The 18631-nt window shown below is 43.6% G+C and overlaps 1 protein-coding gene across 6 annotated transcripts in view; it reads left to right on the forward strand.

Annotated features, from left to right (window-relative positions):
• Positions 1-18631, forward strand: part of EPB41L4B (erythrocyte membrane protein band 4.1 like 4B) — a 191017-nt gene that overhangs the window by 66975 nt on the left and 105411 nt on the right. For all 6 annotated transcript variants that reach the window (XM_064443262.1, XM_064443263.1, XM_064443267.1 and 3 more), the window contains 3 exons: positions 11025-11067; positions 13271-13349; positions 18390-18434. In XM_064443262.1, coding sequence (XP_064299332.1) covers positions 11025-11067; positions 13271-13349; positions 18390-18434 — 167 coding nt within the window. The remainder of the gene's footprint in view (positions 1-11024; positions 11068-13270; positions 13350-18389; positions 18435-18631) is intronic.

Genomic DNA, 18631 nt, shown 5'->3' on the forward strand with positions numbered 1-18631 from the left:
TTGCAAAAGGAAGACATGTGGAACTGCATACAATGAGATTTTTGCAAGAGCCAGCTGAAAGTAGTAACTGCATTTAAGAGGTTGCTTACATCATGTAGTGGTGGAATCTGGATGCTGAACATCAGACTTCTTGAATGAATGTGTCAGTTTATTTAAAAACAAAACACAGTGCTTTGACAAGACCAGAGATTACAGGAGATGTTCTGCATTGAAACTGTGATAAGAGGTACCCCCGGCCACATTCTTTTACACATTTACCCAGAGGCTGATCGCATACTAGAGGTGGTAAGAACTGATTTCATGAATATCCATGCAAAACGTTGCATTGCAAAATTTTCTCCTGCTTTCAGATTATTTCTGACATCGTGGTAATTCCATGTGTGACTTGCTTGTGTTTTTTGTGGTTCCCTCAAATGGCTGTTTAGTAGGCCTCGAGCATTTTAATTTGATGTCATCCTGTGCTTTTCCTGGGGCCAGGTAGGGTTCTTTTCCTGACTGCTTACTGCCTCTAGAAAAGCAAAAAGAAAACACACTGCATCTAGGCCTCAACACCTGTGAATAAAAAACAAGACCCTTGGAATAGGGACTAATCTGTTCCTCAGGGGTTTTGTGCTCTAAACAGTCATGAAATATAGGCATCTCTGTTGCCTTTGACATATATGTAATGGTTATTTTTTAGCTCCTTTCTGATGGTTACATACTAGAGAACTTTTTCAACCTGGAATTGCAGACCATAAGATACCATGGACTGTTTGTAAGGACAAAAGTGAACTAAGGAAAAAACAAAGCTACTGTCAGCAGCTTTGAATTTACTATACAAGAGTCTTCATCTCTAATGGAACATTTTTAGGAGCTTGCTTAATGAAAGATTGAAAATTGCAGGCATACTGCTAGTATTTTTCTTGCATCACAGGAACAGAAAACATTTTTCTTCCAAATACTGCTTGTGTTTAAATATGTTTCTTAGCTTACATCTGTAAAACTATTAGTACGAGTGGCTGTTGCAGCATTTTTGGATTTTAATTCAGAGGGAAGCTGCCTCTATTCATGGTACCAGCCAGATGTTAGTAGTGTGTTTGGGAACTTCTGTACTCTAGGAATGTGAGAGAGACTGTTTTCAGCTCATGTCATATTATTTACCTGCACTTCTAAGATCATTATTAATGCCTCTATGCCATCTGCTAGTGGACCGCAAAAGCTTTCTTTCAGTGCAAGTACAGATTTCTCCATAGAGAACATAATCCTATGGAGAAGTCTTGTGTGCCTTTGCCATTTATGGAAACTTAAAAGTAGTCGTCAGATTTTTTTTTTAAAAATGCTGTAGAGAAATAAACTCCTTGTCAGTTCACTAGGTTACCAGCCTGACTGGGAGGTGGGAGCAGGAGGCGTGGGGTATAAACACAGAACAGCTGATGGGGTTGTCCCTTCCCATCTGGGCAAGGCAGCAGCTCGACGGAAGCCAGGCCCTCTCCTCTCCCTTGAGTCTCGGTGCAGAGGAGATAGCACCTCGTCACAAGGGGCGGGGGGATGAGATGAGAAAGAAGGGCCCACGCAACCCCTGACAATCAACAAAAGAACTGTTTATTGGTGGGATATGTTTCAGGTGAGCCTGCAAGATGTCTATAGAGTTTGTCTTCTCCCAGCTAATGTTGGGTGTGGAGTCTAGGCTGCTGAAAAGGAGCCAGTCCAGCACTCCTGTGATGCCGGTGTTGCGATCTCACAGAAAGAGCTGGTGAGAACCTAGTGTAGTGGTAGGTCATCCCTGTGGCAGGTAGACCTACTTCCATTGGTTCTCCTTGGTCTTGAGGTGGATCCACCTCCATGGGCTCCATGCTGTTGTCTAGCAGATTGACAGCCATTGGCCACACGCCATGTCTTGGTGGACTGACACCCATGGGCTGGTCTTGAGGTGGATCCACCTCCATGGACTTCATGCTGTTGTCTAGCAGACTGACAGCCATTGGCCACACACCATGCCTTGGTGGACTGACACCCATGGGCTGCACTTTGTTCTTCAGTGGTTTGACATGTCTGGGCTCCACGCTTTTCCCTGATGGGCCTGGAGCCATGCAGTGCATGCAATTGATCCCAGAAACAAGGTTGATTGTGCTCATGCCATGATGGGTGGTGGTGTTCCTCCCCTTCTTCACATTCCTGGGAGAAGCCTTCCTCCTCTGTGGTTGTGGGCAGTGGCTCTGTGGCATCCCACGTAGAGGTGGGCAGCCCTCCACCTTGCTGTTCTGGCTCGTCTTCCTTCCAAGCATGCTTGACCTCCAAGGGCTTGAAAGCTCGGCGAACTGTGGGCCAGCTGCAGGGGGCCCTGTTTTTATAGGTCCCAAGCAACAGTGAGGTGGCTGGTCGCAGCAGGAGGCTGTTGTGATGTTGATTGTGATGGTGGCCGATGTGTGTGGCCAAATATGGGGGGTTTGGGCGTGGGGGGCCTGTGGCCTGAAAGATGCCCAAATGTGGGAGAAAGAGGAGGATGGTGGGGGCTGAGGGCCCCTTTCCTGGGGCTTGCTCCCACCTGCAGTGTTGCTTGCCTGAGAGAAAGGCTGCCCCTGGGCCACAGGGACCACCCTCCACCTCCTGTTGTGTGCTCTGGGATAATGGTCTTGAAGGATGTTCATATAGCTCTCCATTATTCATGTGTAGTTTATCTGGACTGCAGATAAACCACATCACGTATCAGGATGCTTCTCAGATGGCTCTGTGCAAACTCAGGCTGGGACAGGCAAGGCTTTAATGAACACCACAGGATATGTGACTGGAGGTCCCAGATAGGGCTGGTAGAGCCATTAAGGCCTGTTGGTGTCCTCAGGGCTCAGGAGTTAGCATATATAGCGTCTATAGCCTTGTACTTCCCAAGATCCCAACCCAGAGCTTTCTTACCAGAGTTCCATCTGCCCTTCTGCCACTGGACAGCATGGCTTGCACCATCCCACTGCTTCTAACTTGTGGGAGGTAGCTGCCTTTCTTCACAGGGCAGGAGAGAACTTGGTGTGCGAACTGCTGGTTTCATTCCTGTACAACTGGTAACAAACAGAATAATGTCGGTTGAAAGGGGCTGGTGGCAGTCAGCTAGTCCAGTGCCTTGTTCAGAGCAGAGCCAACTTAGAAAACCGATATAACTGCACTTTGATCAGGTTGCCCCTGACGCCTCCAGCAGTGCTGACATGGCACTACATTACCGTGCCTGGACTCCATTCAACAAGATGGTGGCAGCAGTATCTGAGGAGGGTCTAAAACAAGATTGAGCCACTGAGCCTGAAACTTTTGTTTCTACTACTGTAGTTAGTTCTATAGCTAACAATCTTAGTTGTAAGATCCTGCCAGTATTTTAGGAAAAGTAGGTCTCATCTGAGTGAAAACACAAACTGTTCACCTCCTTTATCCCAGCTTGGTCTTGTGATGTAAATACGCTATGAGCAGAAGGTGCATTCTTTTTTTTTTTTTTTTTTCTTCCTTCCCCCCCTCCCCTCCAAGTCGGGTAGGTGAGATTGTAGAGCAGCAAGCATCCTGAAAGATGCCTCCAAAACTTGTCTGTTGAAGGGGGTGCGCAAGCTCCTGCTCAAAGCAGCCCCAGTTGGATCTGTTTTCTCAGGGCTTTGTTCAGTTGTGTTTGCATATCCTCAAGGCCAGCAGCTCCCCAGTCCCTCTGGGCGCCTGTGCTTTTTCTGAGCAGCCTCATGGTGACAATCTTTTCTTTTTGTCTAGCTGGGATTTCTCCTGGGTCTGGTGCCACTCATCCTTCCACCAGGGAGCACCTCTCAGAAGAGTTAGTCTTCATCTTCTCTACGGCCTCGCAGCAGGCAGCTGAAGTCACCAGTCAGTTTCACCCCTGATCCTTCAATCTCGATACAGACCAGAGGCATCTCCCTCAGCCTGCCCTCATGTGCCCCAGTCCCTCACCATCCCAAAGACCCTGCGCTGGGCCCACACAACACTTATCAGTGCCTTTCCTGGGCTGGGGAGACCAGGAGGGGAGACTGGAGTCCAGATGCAGTCACCAAAGGGCTAAATAAGAGAGGAAAGCATTTTTACTGAGTGGTTTTTTTTTTTTTTTGTTGGTTTACTGTTTGGGGGTTTTGTTGCTGTTTATTGCCCATTCCTGAAAAGGACTCCCAATGAAGCAGCTAGAAGATACTTTTAAGGGTGAAATCCAGCACTTTTCCTGGCAGAACTGCTTCTCCAAATGTATTGGGTTTGCTTGGTAAGGTTTTGGTAGCAGTGGGCTGTAGGGGCTGCTTCTGATAGAAGATGACAGAATCTGTCCCCATGTTAGACAGAGCCAGTTCTAGCTGGCTGCAAGACAGACCCACCGCCGGCTAAAGCTGAGCCCATCAGCATTGTTGGTAGTGCCTCTGTGGTAACATATTTAAGAAGAGGTAAAAACTGCTGCGCAACAGCAACTTAGAGAAAGGAGTGAGAATATGTGAGAGCAACAACTCTGCAGACACCAAGGACAGTGAAGAAGGGAGGGGTGGGAGGTGCTCCAGGCACCAGAGCAGAGATTCCCCTGCAGCCCGTGGTGACTAGGGTTGTTCCCCTGTAGCCCATGGAGGTCCACAGTGGAGCACCTATCCGCCTGATGCCCGTGGAGGACCCCACGCCGGAGCAGGCGGATACCTGAAGGAGGCTGTGACCCCATGGGAAGCCTGCACTGGAGCAGGCTCCTGGCAGGACCTGTGGCCCCATGGAGAGAGGAGCCCATGCTGGAGCAGGTTTGCTGGCAGGACTTATGACCCGGTGGGGGACCCACAGTGGAACAGTCTGTTCTTGAAGGGCTGCACCCCGTGGAATGGACCCACGCTGGAGCAGTTTCTGAAGAACTGCAGCCTGTGGGAAGGATTCATGTTGGAGAAGTTCATGGAGGACTGTCTCCCATGGGAGTGACCCTATGCTGGAGTAGGGGAAGAGTGTGAAGAGGACAGAGCGGCAGAGACATTGTGTGATGCACTGACCACAATCCCCATTCCCTGTCCCGCTGCACTGCTGCAGGGGAGGAGGTAGAGAAATCGGCAGTGAAGTTGAGGCTGGGAAGAAGGGAGAAGTGGGGGACGGTGTTTTAAGATTTGTTCTTATTTCTCATTATTCTACTCCAATTTGATTGTTAATAAGTTAAATTAATTTCCCCAAGTTGAGTCTGTTTTGCCTGTGACGGTAATTGCTGAGTGGTATCCCTGGCCTTATCTTGACCTACGAGCCTGTCACAGTATTTACTCCCCCTGTCCAGCTGAGGATGGGCGTGATGGGGTGGCTTGGTGGGCTCCTGGTGGCCAGCCAAGGTCAACCCACCACACAAAGTCTCTAACTTCTTTGCTTGGTCTGTTGTTGTTTATCGTGCACTGCTGCAGAGGATCTGGCTTAATCTTCAGTCACCTCTTGGTTAGGCTTCTTGTCCTCAGAACGAAAAACCCCCACCTCCAGGCCCCAAGGACCTGAGAGTCTCCACCTGTCACCCTGGCACAGCAGCCCAATAGAAGCCAGGCACTCTCCTCCCCTCTCCATTGGGGCTCAGCTTGTAATTTGGGAGTGCTATAATTGTCCGTATTGATCTCGCAGAATCCTTATTTAAATAATTTCTCCAGCCAGTACAGGAATGCCTTTTGGTGTCTCAGCTCTCTCCCTCTCTGCAGTTCAGAGTCATTAGTAATCCTATGGAGGTGCACTGTGTCCCATCACCCTGCTTCCTATTGAAAATACTAACTAGTACCACCCCTTGTGTTCATTAAATCTTGAGTTCTATCTGAACAATTTATCTAAAAGCAGTTTTTCTCTGCATCTACATTTTCAAGAAGAACATAACTTTCTAGGATGGATCAAAGAGACTTATATGAGTGTAAAGAACAATCTTCTCATTGTTTTAAGCTGTGAACTCTTGAGAGCTTATACCATTTCTAAGTATATGCTTGTGTAGTGCCAGAGTTTCTATGTGACCCCAATTCTCATTTGGTTTCTGTTACTACTGTAATAATATTTAAAAGGTAACCTTCAGAAGAAAAGAGGAAAGGGTTTTTTTTCCTTTGTTACTTTTTAACATTAAACATGTAGAGAAATCCCCAAACAATGTTTTGGTGGGTAGGGTTTTTATTGACTTGCTTCCAGTGGTTCCTTTCTCCCATGTGTTACATACGTTTTTATCCTCTCTGCCGTAGGTGGCCATGTGGCTAATGGCAGACAGTTTGGTAGGATTCTGTTTGCGGCTCTGTTGAGGAGGACCTGGAAGTGCTGGTGGCCAAGAAGGCCAATGGTTTCCTGGGATGCATTAAAAGCAGTGTGGCCAGCAGATCAAAAGAGGTTATCCTCCCCCTCTACTCTGCCTTAGTGAGATCACATTTGGAGTGCTGTGTCCAGTTTTGGGTCCCCCAGATTAAGAAGGACAGGGAACTGCTCGAGCAAGTCCAGTGGAGAGCTACCCAGATGATCAGGGGACTGGAGCATCCGCCTTATGAGGAAAGGCTGAGAGACTTGGGTCTGTTCAGCCTGGAGAAGAGAAGACTGAGGGGGGATCTCATCAATACCTATAAATATCTAAAGGGTGGGTGTCAAGACGATGGAACTGGACTCTTTTCAATAGTGCCCAAGGACAGGCCATGGGGCAATGGGCACAAGTTGGAACACAGGAAGTTCCAACTGAATATGAGAAGAAACTTCTTTCCTGTGAGGGTGCCAGAGCAGGGGCACAGGCTGTCCAAGGGAGGTTGTGGAGTCTCCTTCCCTGGAGACATTCAAAACCTGCCTGGCTGCGTTACTGTGCCCCCTGCTCTGGGTGTGCCTGCTCAAGCAGGGGGGTTGGACAGGATGATCTCCAGAGGTCCCTTCCAACCCCTGCGATTCTGTGATTCTGCAATTCAGGTACCTAAGAAATCAGACAGCAAGACAGTTGAAGTGATAATTGGCTTTTGGTTTTAAAGGTGCCAGCTTTTGTTTAGCATGTCTTCTTTTCTGAATCTGAGCATTTATCATGGTTTCCCCTCCTGTACCTCCAGGTAAGGCTTGAAAGCATGTAAGCATCATTTTTCAGAAAGCAAATAAAACTTCCAGTAAGAATGGCTTTCTCTTACTGAGAGAGTAACTTATATTACTTAAGTATATAAAAAAGCATAAGGGAAAACAGTCTATTGAAGACATTCTTCATGCATTTAAAACTAGCAAAGCAAGGCAACCAAAAAGGCTTAAACGCAATTTTTTTTTTCAGGTCACCTTTGAGGGCTGTATAGATCAAGACTAGGATTTTTCATTCTTTTACATAGCAAGTAGAGAGGTGGTGGAATTTGCATCAACTTGTTGTAATCCCCCTTCAGTCTTCATTCGGTAGTCACTGGGGTCCTTACGTAGATGGCTCCAGTAGCTATACTTTATCTGCTTTATCATGACACAAATACGTCTTTCCCTTGCTGCGTGACTAGTTTGAGAAAATATTGGTTACTATCACTTACAAAGTGTTGAGGTACTTATATTTGTCTTCTTCAGTTAATGTGAGTGAACAACAGGAGAGCATGCGAAGATAGATTTGTGTTTCCAGAATTTTAAGAAATCTGTTTTAAAAATGGTGTTTCTTTCATGTGGAATTGATAGGTGTGAGTTTTCAACACATGAATCCCAGCTAGTGACTACGGTTTTATGTCAGTTAATACCATAGGAAACATTATTCATTTGGCAAAGCAAAGAAATTGTACTGGGGTTAAACAGGAATAAATGGAAGTTAATCCAGGTTTTGAACTTCCAGTTTGCCTGACAGGATTAAAGGAGCAACATCATTGCTCTCTACAGCTTCCTGAGGAGGGGAAGTGGAGAATGCAGTGCTGGTCTCTTCTCCCTGGGATTCAGTGATGGGACAATGTGGGAATGATTCAGAGCTGCGCCAGGGGAAGTTCAGACTGGACATTACAAAGCATTTCTTTAGTGAGAGGGTGGTCAAACACTGGAACAGGCTTCCTAGAGAGGTGAACCCAAGCCTGCCAGTGTTTAAGAGGCATTTGACAATGCCCTTGATAATGTGGACGGGCGGTTGGTAGACAGATGATCATTGTAGGTCCCTTCCAGCTGAACTATTTATTCTGTTCTATTCTAAAGTAGTCACAGAATCTTGATTAACTGCAGTGTGACCAGGTTTGGGTTTTTTTTTCCCCTTACTGTGGGCAAAGTAGCTTAGATACTATCTTCTTATCATAACACAGTCCTAAACCCTTTTCTCCTCCTTGTTCTGCGCTGATCCTTCTGAGTTCAGACTGGATATGAGGAATGTGGCATTTTGTAGTTGAAATTACTGTAGTCAGCCTTTGTCCTACACTGAGAGATCCATAGTTAAGTTTCTTTGATGAGCTGGGATCCTAAAATGATGTACAGTTGTTTAGCCAGAGCACAAGATAGGCAGAGCTACAGTCATAGCTCACAAGTCCCCTCTGCTTTTATTCGGCTTCCTAGCGAGACTTAAATTCATTGCTTTCACTTTCCTGTTCTTGAGTCAGCAAGCAGTATGTAGCCAAGCTCAAACCTTTTTTTGGCTTTAGCTAGAATCCTGTGAAATCTAAAACTCAATTTTTGGAGTCTGTCCTCTGCTTCATTGACAAGTGTTTTTGGCATCACTTTCTACACCTTCAAAGTGTTCAAGACTTCAGAGCTGTCACTTGTAGCCTTCATTGCCCCACAAGACAAGACTAGCTTTTCTTGATACACATACTGTGTTCAGCTTACATAACTGTCTCAACAGTTTAAGTGAAAGAGAGGAAGGGGATGGCAAAATTTTTTGAGCTCAGAAGGACATCTGGAAAGCTGGTGTGATTTCCAGTGTGAAGAAGTCCTGTTGAAATTCAGCCTGATTTTCACAGAAGTTGCACAGAATATCTGACTTTTAGATTGGTGTTGGTTCACAAACCTGCATGAAGACTGCCAGGCCTGGGAGCTCTGGGCTGATAACACAGCCAGTCCATGTCCTACACCTGTATTTTTATTTTGTGAGCTGTGTGGTGGCCACATCGCACATAGCCATGATGTGCAATGTGGGGTGGGGGTGAAACGGCAGCTCATTCTTGCTTCTGAAGAGAGATGAGTTTAATGCTTGCTGTCTTTTATCTCCTGGAGAATGAATGATAGTTTTCTGTCTAGGCTTTATTCTCATTTAACCATCTGCGGAAGTAGTTCCTGGAGTCTTGTTAGTTATCTTTAAACCTTCTTTGAGTTATTTACACTTGTGAATAATCAGTTTGAAACTTGCTGTTATTTGAGTTTTAATACACCTAGAACACCACGTTCCAAGGTTGGGCCTATCAGCTGTTATTTCCCTTGGAATTATTGTAGTTCAAGGTGTGTGGTACTTGTTTCTGAACATGGTATGAGCATGACCACAGATGAAAAGTTACTGGAAGATTTTTGCCTGTAGTACAGATGTTATTCATGTTTGGTTTTATTTAACATGAAGCTAAGCTTATCTTTTAATGGAATCAGTATATTTGTGAGTAGTTTATCTTTAGCTAAAATAAATATTGAGGAGAAAGACATTTTTGTAGCTAGATATTTGAATCGTAAAAAACTAATCTGCCTTGGAGGTGTGAAAGTAAGAGACTTGCATAATTTCAGTAAAAACCCCAAAGTTTTGATGTTGATTTTTTTTTTTCTTATTTAAAAACCTGAAATTTCACAAAGCTCCTGTGAATTACTGTGGTTTCTGGGGTAATTCTTCATAAGAGAGCAAAGTAGAGACAGGATAAATTACTTGCAAGTCCAAGGAATGTATTTGTGTGAGCTGCTGTAATGTTTTATTTCCACTCTGGTAGAGATTTCTCAGATTGTAAGGATGGATTCCTTGGCAGCCTCACCTAAGGGAGTCTAGCAAGTCTCATGCAAATAAAAGTACCTTCAGAATAATTGTTCCACTTCTCTTTCTCTCTCTCCCTTTTTCTGTGAGATTTATTTACCTCAAGGGTTGTAAGTTGTCAGACTTTCGATCGATACCCGTCTGTGCCTGTGACAAATTTTTGTCTTGGCTTAGGACATACTTAGTAAATAAATACCGGTATCACTATTCAAAAAATAAATTTTCGCATTTATTTAGCCGTGGTAACGTGGTGTTAGTGGAATGATAAGTAGTCATTCAGTGTTCCTCCTTTTTCTGAAAGCATGAATGCTTTAATGGGGGGGGAGGAAGGAAGAGGTTTTTTCTCCTAAGATTTTGTTCCATAGTCCCTAGTTTATTATTTTAAAATAAATACATACATGAAGATAGAAGAACATTTATTTCAAGGAAGTCCAAATACTGTTTTATTCCTTTGTGCGACAGGAGCATTTACATGGGCTTGCTTCAGATCAGATTGCAGCCTTGTGTAGGACATTGCACAGAGGCAGTCAAAGATTTAAGCTAAATTTACACCAGAGAGTGTTTATTGCTACTGTTTTGTAGATGCAACTTGCACTGATGAAAGAATGCATAAACTTTGCTGGGAAGCATGTGGTTTTTTGTCCTCATAGTTGCATCTCCTCAAGATCTTTTGTCGTTAGTTTAAAAAGGAGAGAGGGTTATGCATCAGTGTTACCCAAATGCTTTTAGTGGAGGTTAGGTCTTCATCCTTATCTTGAAAAAACTTGGCTATGGAGCAGTGGAAGGCAGGACAGTACAGGGTCAGGAGGGTCTCCATTAAACAGGGGAGGTGAAAGAAGAATGAAACCCAGGGGTTTGGCCTCTGTCCTCAGGGGCACTTGGGCAACAGTTAAACCTGGGGACAAAAGGGTATTTTCCTCACACACCACTGCTTTGTGCCTTCGGGTTTTGAGGTTTCCTTCCTGGAAGAGTGAAACTTCCCTGGCAGTACACATACATTTATAAGTCAAGTTTTCCACCATGAAAGAAGGTAAGTTGGTAAATGTGCAAATAAACACTTTTGCAAAAGTGTAGAAGTTTAGCAAATAAATATGGCAATATTTCCTTTTAAGATATTTTTATCTGTTAAATTTTACTGTAATTAGACTATTGTGTTAACAAAATATTGAAATGGAACTGCTTTTAAATATGGATTTTCTTTTTGTAGCACTGGTTGGACCATTCAAAATTCATTAAGAAGCAAATAAAAAGTAAGTACCATGTCTCTGCCTGTTTATTTTGTTACTTCCTTAAGAATTTGAACTTGGAGTATTTGAATGTGATTGTGAATGTTTAAATATGGCCTTTAATGGAATAAATATTTCTTAGGAAATAGATTTAATTTAATGGCTAATTAGCGGGCTATATCATGTCTAAACGCAAGAGCACTTACAAGCAATAAACCAGCCTTCAGTAGCCCTCGTTAAACATGTGCTGTTTGTCTGAGGCAGAGGAGGTTGCCAGGTAATTTCAGTCTGATCTGTGAAATCAGGTTGCCTGGACACAGATCGCGGTTTCTGTTACTGCTTCTGATCCAGAAGAGATTTTGTAGGTTTTTTTCAAAGAGTGATCGCAAAAAATTTCATTGTGTAACCATTAACTTCTTTTTTTGTGTGTATTATAAATAAAACTAGCAGAAATACCTGCTGTTTCATCGAAGGGAATTCTGCGTGGAGGGGTTGGGTTTGGTGACTGAGTTTTTTGTGGAAATTGGCTAAGGCAGACAAGTTGCCACTGGATCTCTAATAATCTGGTTGCAGGCTTGGGTACAGTACAGCATCGGCACTAACACGTTTCGTTAATACACTGCAGTTGGCAACAGCCATAGGCCAGCTGGTAATATCGCTTCTGTGAGATCAAAATACAGCGTTTTGCAAGGAAATTGCTGACCCCCTGCAGGATCTTACAGAGATGGGTCTTGATTGCTTCAGTGGTGCTTTGGCTGTCTTTCTGATAAGTATCCAAATATCTAGATGATTTTTGTAAACGGTGGAGTTCTTCAAAGGCCTTTAGGACAGTTTGCTTTCACCCCATGGTGCGTGGGTGTCGGTCTGCTAGAACAGATGGTAAAGGTAGCTGCTTTGGGTAAGGTTTTGGTGGTTGGCTTTCTCTCACCTTTTCATCACATCAGACTGCTTTACCTTAAGTGATTTGCAGGTCCGCTTTCTGTGATAGCTTTGTCCATTTCTTGATCTGTCTTAAAATGTGGAAAATAAACGATTCTGCAACACCTTCAACCAGTTTAGTTGCACTGTTTTGTCTGTGTTTAATCCGTGAAGGGCCTGTTTTAAAAAGAAATTGGCCAAGCCCTGCCATGAGGAACACCAAAGAGGGAAGCAATTTGGTGAGCGTTGTAAAGGTCTGTTTCACAACAGGATGCTTTTCTTTACCTTGCATTCAGCAGGTGCTTTGAGAAGAGTTCCTCTTTCATGATGGGTGTTGCTCACTGCTCTTTTTTTCCCAGCAGTGGGCAGGTAAGAGTCATTATCTCACTGACACAGACCTTACCAGTGGTGCCTAACTGTCAGCCTAGGGTACTATAACCCATGTTCTAGGAGCTACCATTGGAGGCAATGTCAAAGCTCTAATTATTAGAGTTTTGGCTGCATGTAATTTAGTAGAACAGATCATTAATAGGCACATATATGCTGTGTTGGTGTGGTGTTACAGAATACCTTAGAAAAGTGTGAAAAAATCATTTTTCCGGTATTTAATATACCAGCAGGTTGTTGGTCTGGAAGATGAGGCTTAGGCAGATAAGGATGCATTGGTCACAGTTTCATGGTGGCTTGGTAACATCTTATTACCTGTGTTACATAGAAAGTCAGACCTAGCATTCACCTTCTGGCATTAGAAAACAACATTCTTGCAACTCCCCTTCACGGAATTTGTTTGCTTTCTGTGCTCACGGGTACCTTCCAGGGTCCTCTCCAGCACTTTTCACGTTATTTATCTTACCTTTTCTCATTCACGTGTATCAATCGAAAGCTGATATATTGGATGTGGGGTTTTTTGGAGTTGTGTTTGTGTCTGGTAACAAGAAGCATCACTTTCTCCCTCCCTTTCCCTTCCATCTCCCCCTGCCCCAGCAACGGGCAGTGTACCTGGAACTTGCTGTCATTCACAGCGTGTTGCGGGTCACACCTCTTTGAAAAAAAAAACATGTTTGCCAAATAGGCTGTTGCTTGATTAATGTAATTATTAGAGTTTCATAAAGTATGATAGTCATCTAATTTCTTTTATTGCATGCATTTTTACATTTAAAAACATGAAATATTTGCTGCTTCGAAGAATTTGAAAAACATACTTCATTTTGGGTTTCTTGAGTTGTGGGGTGGTGGCTGTTGTGCCTTAGCAGAACTGCAACTAGTGTAAACTTGTTTCCCCCCCCATTTAAAATCTCTGCATATATAGTTGGACCTCCGTACACGTTGCATTTTCGAATTAAGTACTACTCATCAGAACCGAACAACCTTCATGAGGAGTTTACAAGGTAAGAACTATGCATGGTTAACTGGGTGACTGGCAGGGGTAAATAAGACATCTAAGGTACATGGGGGTACTGTAAGCAGGTGATTTGAGCTTTCTTACTAGAGTAGTCATGTTGTCTGATGTCTTGAGTGTTTCCGTACAATCAGAGAAACATAATCTTTTTTATTTGCTGCCAAAACCCATTCATGGGCCTCTCCAAGGGATTTGGTCTCTAGGAAATGCCATGTTCTGGTGCCTTGAAGTTAGCAAAGAAAGGCAGTGTTGGGTGGGGAGAGCTGCAGCTGGGCGACAGCTGCTTTTTATGCCAGCAACATCTGCCATACCTCTGAGAGGATTTTCCATTGTGACCTGCTAAAATGCCAGTTTTCTGCTTTGTCCCCCTTGCTCTGAGATTGGGGGTGATTTAATAATGGTACAAAAGCCACAGAATTGTAGCAATAGACAGCTTGAGTTCTTGGTTAATGGTTGATTGAATCTCTTCCACTTCCCCACGAGTTCCCTGGGGTGCAAAAGGTGTAAAGATTGCACTGTATAGAGTCATGTTAGAATACCTGGAGGTGTTTTGTTTCAGTCTGGTGGGCTGTCTTCTGGGCTGTGAGGACGATAGCTTGCTGGGTTCATAGCACCCTGGTGTGATCTAGAGGATATTCTATTCATTTCATCCCAAATGAAAATTGGGAAAGGAGCAGCTGGAGGAAAAGGATTTACTTCTCTTTTGTATCTGCCAACTTTGTGTCTTCTTCGTACAGTAATAATCTCTGTTAATGTTATTTTTGTTGTTGTTCTGTTCCTCACCGTAGGGCATGTTTCATGTCTTCTAATTTGCTTGGCAATAATCAGTGTACTCCCAATCAGCCTAAGGTGTTAAAGACTGTTGATTATTGTGCTTGTGATGTTTACATTAAACTTACGCCTGCAGGCATAGGGTTACTTTCTCCTTTCATATCTGCTGTGTTGACCATGTGTTTTTTTTCCACTGCCTGAGACAAGATCAAAGAGCGAATTGTCACCACCTTAGGAGACTGATGTGGAGGCTTTAATATCTGTTAGAAATTTAGTGCAGCAGTGTTAATTCAATAAAAGGACATACTCCTATACAATTCATAATTAACCTATAGAATTCCCTGACACTTATGTGAGTGAGTATAAGATCTCAGAGAATCCAAAAACCTGGATGATTTTTGGGCACCTCTAGTGAGAAAATGCAGTTAAATTAGTAGGAATAATAGATATTTCCTGAAAATTGATGTAAGTCTTCATACATCAGGGTGTATGTCTGACAAGTATTACATTTCCACTGTGGTCAAATTATTCCATTACCATCTACCACAAGATTTCTTGCTTAATGTTCTGAAGCATATGATCTTAGTCACTATGAGATGTTTGTTTCTGAGCTATGTGATCATTGCTGTGATCAAGTAAGACATTTCCTCTGAAAGTATTAACGTCTGGTGCTTTGTGACCTAATCATTGCTGAAAGGTGGCATTTCAGAAGACCATTTTAATTAGAAAAACACTTTAGTCAGCTAAATTTTCAGTGTTATGAACAATTATTTTTTTTTAATTATAAGCTTGATAGAAGACTGCTGTGAAACTATGGCAGACAAATGAAAGTGAGCTAGAAATTGATTTTACAGTGAACAAATAGTTGCATTTTTCTTTTTTGTCAGGGAAAGTAATTTTGAATGTTGCTGGTTTTTTTAAGAATCTTTATGCTGGCTGGATCTTATTTTCCATGTAGCATGTTGAGTAAAAAGTGAAGACTAGCAACTGTATACTCAGAATTATTCCAAGTTGAAGTAGTATGGGAGTAAGAGGAGGAAGAAAAATGGCCTTTAACAGTAACCATGAATTGGCCTGGTGTCTGTGTGGGTTGTTCAAAATTCCTTGTGGAGACCTGTTTTCTAGTAGACCCTAGTTTCTCATAACTAGCATATTAATAGGGAAATGCTGAAACCCTTCACCTAGTCTGTCTTTCTCCAATTTACAAAAGCAGTTCAAATCCTATGCATTTTGGAAGACATCTTCCTGTCACTTTTATGGGACCTGATGAGTTAGTTTACTTAGAAAAACAACAGAGCAATGTTTCTGTACGTGTGTGTTTTGGAGAATTTTCTAAGATATTTTGCTAGTTTGGAATATCAAGAACAGGGATACCAATGCTTGTCAGTCCGCATACAGAAAAGGAGCAAGAGTAAGCCATACCAACTGGAGCAGAGCTGCAGCGCTCCGCAGGCCGGCAGACACTGACAGAAGCACTGCCCAGATTTTTCTTGCAGATTTAGAAGAGTTCATGGGACTGTGAATCATCAGAGGAGAACTCTAAGAACAGGAAATATACTTGTCTACCCTTAATGTATGCATACAAATACCCAGGTTTGATTAGAAAGTCAGGTATTAGCTAAGTATGTGAATCAGAGATGTGTCACAGAGCCAGCGTGGATAAATCTGATTCTGCTTTAGCCTATCATGAGAAGTCTTTTTAATCTTCCTTTTCATTTCTGTTCTCCTGTGTAATTCCAACTATTCATCCTTCACCACGTTCACAGCACATCCTCTGTGATGAAAAACACTTTGTCTTTCTAGCATCATTTGTAAGGATAGAAGACGTTTATGTTTGTGTTTACTGGGTTGACTCTCAGTAGTGCTTCATGCTTTCTTCTCTTGAGTCACCCATCGTTGCAAGCCTCACCCAACAGTGTCCAGAGCAGTGCAGAGCCTGCCTGTGCCATCCTGTCCTGTACAGAGCTCTTGCATGGCCTGGGGCACTTCTGCATGCCTCAAACCCCAGCTCTGAGTGGCTGTAAAACATGGAGCATGCCTAGAACTGAAGACTAGCAAAGGCTTAAAATACTACCACAGTTTGAAGGGTGTAAATTCTTACCTGGCCTCTTAATTAGATGTCTGGGCTCTATGGAATTCAGTTTTCTTTTACTCAGAACTTGTCTATTTTTAAAGTGAAAATTCAATCTGAGCTTTTCCTTTTGGCCAGTTTGGACTTTTTCGATGTTCTGTATTTCCATTTGAGAAGGTAGCCCTGAAGTCCTCGTGCCCTTATCTGCATTTTGTCTCTAGATCCTATTACACAGAATCACAGGTTGGAAGGGACCTCAGGGATCATCTAGTCCAACCTTTCTGGGAAGAGCGCAGTCTAGACAAGATGGCCCAGCACCCTGTCCAGACGACTCTTAAAGGTGTCCAACGTGGCTGAGTCAACCACTTCCCTGGGGAGATTATTCCAATGGGTGATTGTCCTCAGTGTGAAAAATTTCCCTCTGGTGTCCAATTGGAATCTCCCCAAGAGCAACTTGTGCCCGTTCCCCCTTGTCCTCTCCATGTGAGTCCATGTAAAAAGGGAGTCTCTTTGTAGCTGCCCCTTAAGTACTGGTACATGGTGATGAGATCCCCTCTGAGCCTCCTTTTCTCAAGGCTGAACAAACCCAGCTCTCCCAGCCTGTCCTTGTATGGCAGGCTTCCCAGTCCTTTGATCACCTTGGTGGCCCTTCTCTGGACCCCTTCCAGCCTGTCCACATCCTTTTTGTATAGCGGGGACCAGAACTGCACACAGTACTCCAGGTGTGGCCTGACAAGCGCTGAGTAGAGTGGGATAATGACTTCTTTCTCTCTGCTGGCGATAACCTTTTTGATGCAACCCAGCACCCTGTTGGCCTTCTTGGCCGCAGCAGCACACTGTTCCCTAATGCTGAGCTTCCTGTCCACCAGGACCCCTTCTTTTTCTGCTTGTGGTTGACAAACCTGAAGAAACCTTTCGTGTTATTTTTGACATCTACGGCCAGTTTCAATTAGAGTTGGGCTTTTGCTTTTCTAACTGCATCTCTGCATGCTCTGGCAATGCCCTTGTAGCTCTTGACAGATAATCCTCCACTTCTCCATCTCTGGTATGCTTCCCTTTTGGATTTGAGTAGATGCAGGAGGTCACGGTAGAGCCAAGGGGGCCTCTTGCTCCGCTTACTTCCCTTTCCTTTGTAGGGGATAAATTGGCTTTGTGCTTCCAGTAGAGAGTTCTTGATGAACTCCCGGCACTCGCTAGCTCCTTTATCTTCCATGGAAGCACCCCATGGAATCCCCCCAACTGAGCCCTGAGTGAACTGAAGTTTGCTCTTCTAAAATCCAGGACCCTTGTCTTAGAGCTGACCTTCAGTGTGCTCAGCAGGATCCCAAATTCCACAGTACTGTGATCACTGCAGCCCAGGCTATCACTAACAGAGATATTACAAAGCAGGTTTTCTCGGTTTGTGAATAGCAAGTCCAGCAGTGCCTCATTCCTGGTTGGCACATCTAACATTTGTGTGAGGAAGCAGTCGTCTACGCATTCTGGGAACTTGGTGAATGACATGTGAGCTGCCGTATTGTTCTTCCAGCAGATGTCTGGGTAGTTGATGTCACCCATCAGGACCAGGTTCTGTTGGCCAGAAGCTTGCTTTAGTGCCCCAAATATCTCTTCATTGGCATTGTCATCATGGTTAGGAGGTCGGTAGCAGATGCTCACTGTGGGGTCCTGCTTGGAGACGACCCCTTTGGCTTGAACCCAGAGGCATTCGATAGAGCAGTTGCAATCACCATAGCTGACTTTGATATATTCAAGGTTTTACTTAATGTAGAGTGCGACTCCTCCACCTCTTCTACCCTGCCTGTCCTTACGAAAGAGCCTTTAACCATCCATTGCAAAAATTGTTCAATTCTTGCTTGAATTGGGCAAGACCCAGTTTAGGAGAACATTGGAGTATCAGTAACATCGAGGTTGCTGTGGTGTATGCTCTGATAGAGCACATCCCTAAAGGCTTTGGATGTCCTGAACACAACCAGTAGGTGAAAATGTTCTCTTTTTTTATTTTAGTGAAAGCTGTGGGAACTTTGAAGGTTACAGGGTGTATCTGATTGATCCCAAAGGCCCCTTTTTTTAAGAGCAAGTTAATGAAAATGTTGTGACTACTCAATGAATTGGGATATTTTTGCAACCATTGGGTCTAGAAAGATGACATTATATATACTTTTGACTTTCTGAATTTTTATTTGTCAGGTACCTGTTTGTATTACAGCTCCGGCAAGACATTCTTTCAGGGAAGTAAGTACCTCTTTGCTCTTGCAGCTGTAATTTAAAGTATTTATAATAGTTAATCTCTTAGTGATTTGAAATTTTACTTTAACTGCATGTTCTTTTTAATTCTTTGTGGTATTCATGCACAGATTATAAACGTGATTTACAGTTCCACGTGCATTTTTTTCCCCTTTAGAATATAGAGATATGTGGCTTTGTGTGCA

This window comes from Phalacrocorax carbo, chromosome 2 (genome assembly GCF_963921805.1).
Source record: "Phalacrocorax carbo chromosome 2, bPhaCar2.1, whole genome shotgun sequence".
NCBI lineage: Eukaryota > Metazoa > Chordata > Aves > Suliformes > Phalacrocoracidae > Phalacrocorax > Phalacrocorax carbo.